At 37.8% G+C, this 3,605-nt stretch overlaps 1 protein-coding gene across 2 annotated transcripts in view; it reads left to right on the forward strand.

The window, feature by feature from the left end:
• LOC118325652 (zinc finger protein 385B-like) overlaps positions 1-3,605 on the forward strand; it is a 69,927-nt gene that overhangs the window by 56,053 nt on the left and 10,269 nt on the right. For both annotated transcript variants that reach the window (XM_035658409.1, XM_035658418.1), the window contains exon 3: positions 2,227-2,381. In XM_035658409.1, coding sequence (XP_035514302.1) covers positions 2,227-2,381 — 155 coding nt within the window. The remainder of the gene's footprint in view (positions 1-2,226; positions 2,382-3,605) is intronic.

Genomic DNA, 3,605 nt, shown 5'->3' on the forward strand with positions numbered 1-3,605 from the left:
TGTTAGCATTTAGCTACAGCCTCACAGAGCTGCTACCATGGCTGTAGTCTTGTTTAATATTCCAAAATACATTTTCATATTTTACTTCCATATAGGGCATCTGTTTGGATGACTTTGGATCTGATTTTAAAACAAATTCTGGCAAGCTCTTTTGCCATATTTGCTGCCAGAAAAAAGGCATTGCTGCGGCATTTGTAGCTGCCGGCAATGATAAAGCAAGACATGCAGCGGTGTGTTCCTTCCACTGTTTCCCAAAGTAAGCACCAGGTCACCTGCATGGAACAACTCAACATCTTTGATCTCTCTCTAGCACTTTTTTTTTTATATATTATGATATATATGTATGATTCCTAAAATCATTAGCCTGTTTGTATGCATGCTTTGAATCTGCAAAGGTTTTTCCTTTCCCTTCCCCTCCTACTGTTATGCCTCTCTGCTGTGCACAGGCTTTATGACGTGCCTCATCTGAAGAGATTAAACCTGAAATCCAGAGGTGAAAGAAGCAAAAAATTGGGGAAATTTTCTTACTTGTTGCTCTGCTTTTCAGTACTATGAAATAACATCATTAGACTCCAGCTTTAAGACTGACTGAATTCACTCCCATTAGTATTTAGAGAACATGTTCAGGAGCTGATGAACAATTCACTTTATGATAATCTATGTTTTGGTGATGTGATAAAAATGTATTTATTTTTCTTCTTCAATATGGGTAAACATGTACATTGTGGGTTCCTCGTATATCTTTCCTAAATCCAAAGTTAGTGAGTCATCTCTCTTCATCCTCCAGTTGTCATCTGGTATGTTAATACCTCTGGCATCATCAGTCAATTTCATTCAGTTTTTATATGCAGAAGGTTACTCCTACCAGCCATTGATCCCTTCAGCCCTCATCCAACTCCTCTTGACATTTTCCGTCCCGCTAAGGCCAAACCTCCCCTCCACCCCCAATAACCGCATTTTTTAAATCCATACCAACTCAAGGTCTGTCTTTCAAATGGAAGAAAAACACTTGATATTGTATTGTAGTGAAGAGACAGCTATTTGCAATGTGCCAGGTTTTTTTGGGTGTTTTTTTGGTGAATGTGGAGTTTCATCAGTAAAATACTAAAAAATAGTTCACTGTCAACTTCGAGGAAAGTTTGCTTTTTAGTAGAAAATTAGCTTTGTAACCAACAGGTATTCAAGTGAAATCCTTATAATTTAGTTTAGTTATCGAATGTCATTCAGGAAAATGTAAGAAGCAAATACGGACTTATATGGACTTATTGGAAATAACTATAAAGTAAGTCTACATAGTTATGTACAGGCCTGTAAAAACTAATAGTATATGTATAAGTATACAAGATACTGAATAATACTAGTAAAAAATAAACAATTTATAGTTATAGTTATGATTTGAAATGGCAAGTTCAAAAAACTCCAGCTCCATTTCTTACTTATATTCATTTTAACTTATCATTTACACATGACCTTTTCACTTAACAGACTTCAGGACTTTCAGCATACAGGCATTACAAACATTCTGTAATCGCCATGTTTATGTAAGACACTGTACATTTTAATGTGAGCGCACTGATGTTTACTTTGGGTCTAGACAAAGGTCAGTGCCGCGGTGTTCTTTAAAGCATGAGCAGTCTGAAAGCATTTAGGTCAACCAAAATTAACCATGATGAGATGAGAGGTCATGTGGAAGGAGATTTCAGAGGAGAATGTGATGGTGAAATTTCTGTGGGATTCATCAAAACAAACACTGCGAAGCTAAAGTATGCAAGAAGACAGAACATTGGTGAGCAACAAAAGGCAAATCTGTCACCTCAGGCTGTAAAAACCTTACAATACTTTTCTCTTTATGCTGACTGACCCATTTGCAGGATCTGAGGAGGAACAAAACCACACAATTACACACATTATTGCTGGGTTTAAAGGCCAGAGACATTTGTCAAGATAAACTATGGACTTGTAAAACAGGAAAGGCCACACAAAGCCTCTCATCATTTATCTCCTTCTATTCTACTAAGTCATTAAAGCTTTACTGAGTGAATCATTCACTGTGGGAATGGGTCTTGGTGTCATATGGCGTGTGCTAAGCTCTGTCTTTAACCTTGTGTGTGCATAAGGATGTGCAGCTTTGATGGCCTCAAATTAAATTGAAGGCTCTCCACAAGAGAATCACAGCAGGAGTTAAAGAAAACAGTTGTGACAATGACGTGTTCAACCCTGCTGTAGGTGCCCTCTCCCAGAGCCAGGTCCACCCACTCCTGGGCTCCCTGCCTCTGCCAGGTCGACCCCTCCAGCCGCATGCTCACGCCCAGCTGGAGCACTTCCTGCCGCTCAGGGTCAACAGCTCCTCGCCTCTCAGCATCTTCCCCAATTTCAACACGGTAAGATATAATACACCTCTTATATACGCACATGAGGCTAGTGAGAACTCTAGCCCCAAACACAAGCTTAAAGTCTGTTCTGCAAACCCAAGGAAAGATTGACAAATGTTTTGGTTAAGTATGTGAAAAGGTAATTGTTCTAAATTTGCAAAATACTAATCAAAGCTCAAAAAGTTTCAAATGGTGTGTTAAGAAGCAACTACAACAGAAATGAAGCTCAAAAGAAGTGATTGTAATTAGCAGTTACCTTACCTTGCTTATGTATTTATTATCCTTTGGTCCTCACAGTCCTTTTAATTCTTTATTTGTCATGGAAACAGACATTCACAACTTGGTTAGTGTCCAAGTTGTCCAGAACTTGGCAGCAGAATCACATATATTTTATGAAAGTCAAAGAGAAGCTAAAATGTGGCATTGCATGCATTTTAAACTAGAAATCTGCCAGTCTGCCATACCAGCTTGAACAATATGAAAAGTCATGAGATTATTGTCCGTTATTTATTGAGGTTGCTCAAAATATATTTTTAAGACAGACTTCTGGCACTTCTTCATAAAGCAAGAATGTCTTTAACTTGAAATGTGCACTTTGTTGCCATGTCATGTGGAAAACTAATATCACATCAGGACTGCATTGACAGGTTCTGAATATTACTTGGTTCCAGTCAGTTGTAGAAATATTGATTTAGACATTTCAAATATAACACTTCTCTCTCTCTATCACACACACACACACACACACACACACACACACACAGACACACACACATATATATATATGTCTGGTCTTCCTCTAAATGATAAAGCTGCAGACTTTTATTGTCTACATGTAGCTTTAACCCTTAATGAGAGAAGTCAGAGGAACGTGCTAAATGTATCAGGCATTTGGGAGGCTGTAAAAAGATTCCTGTCTGACACCTAATGCTAAAAATATGACTCAACTAACGCCAGCTGCACTGGGATTCCAAATATGAACAGAAGGATTATTTTAAAAGTGTGAATTAGAACTGTAATTTTTTAATCTTTTGTTGTAAAAATACACACAGCTTGCTTCATTCTTAACAGTTAGTCACACAAATCAGTGACCTGAAAGGGACTGATCATCAATGAAAGATACAACTCTATGCTACCAGGAACACAACATGACAACAAAGTCAAATTGGTTTGAAATTGTAGGCTATTTAATTAAAAAGACCATTACGGTACCCACATCGGGTTACATCTTTA

The sequence above is a fragment of the Morone saxatilis genome, unplaced genomic scaffold (assembly GCF_004916995.1).
Source record: "Morone saxatilis isolate NCDOM2014 unplaced genomic scaffold, NCSU_SB_2.0 Contig1, whole genome shotgun sequence".
NCBI classification, from domain to species: domain Eukaryota; kingdom Metazoa; phylum Chordata; class Actinopteri; family Moronidae; genus Morone; species Morone saxatilis.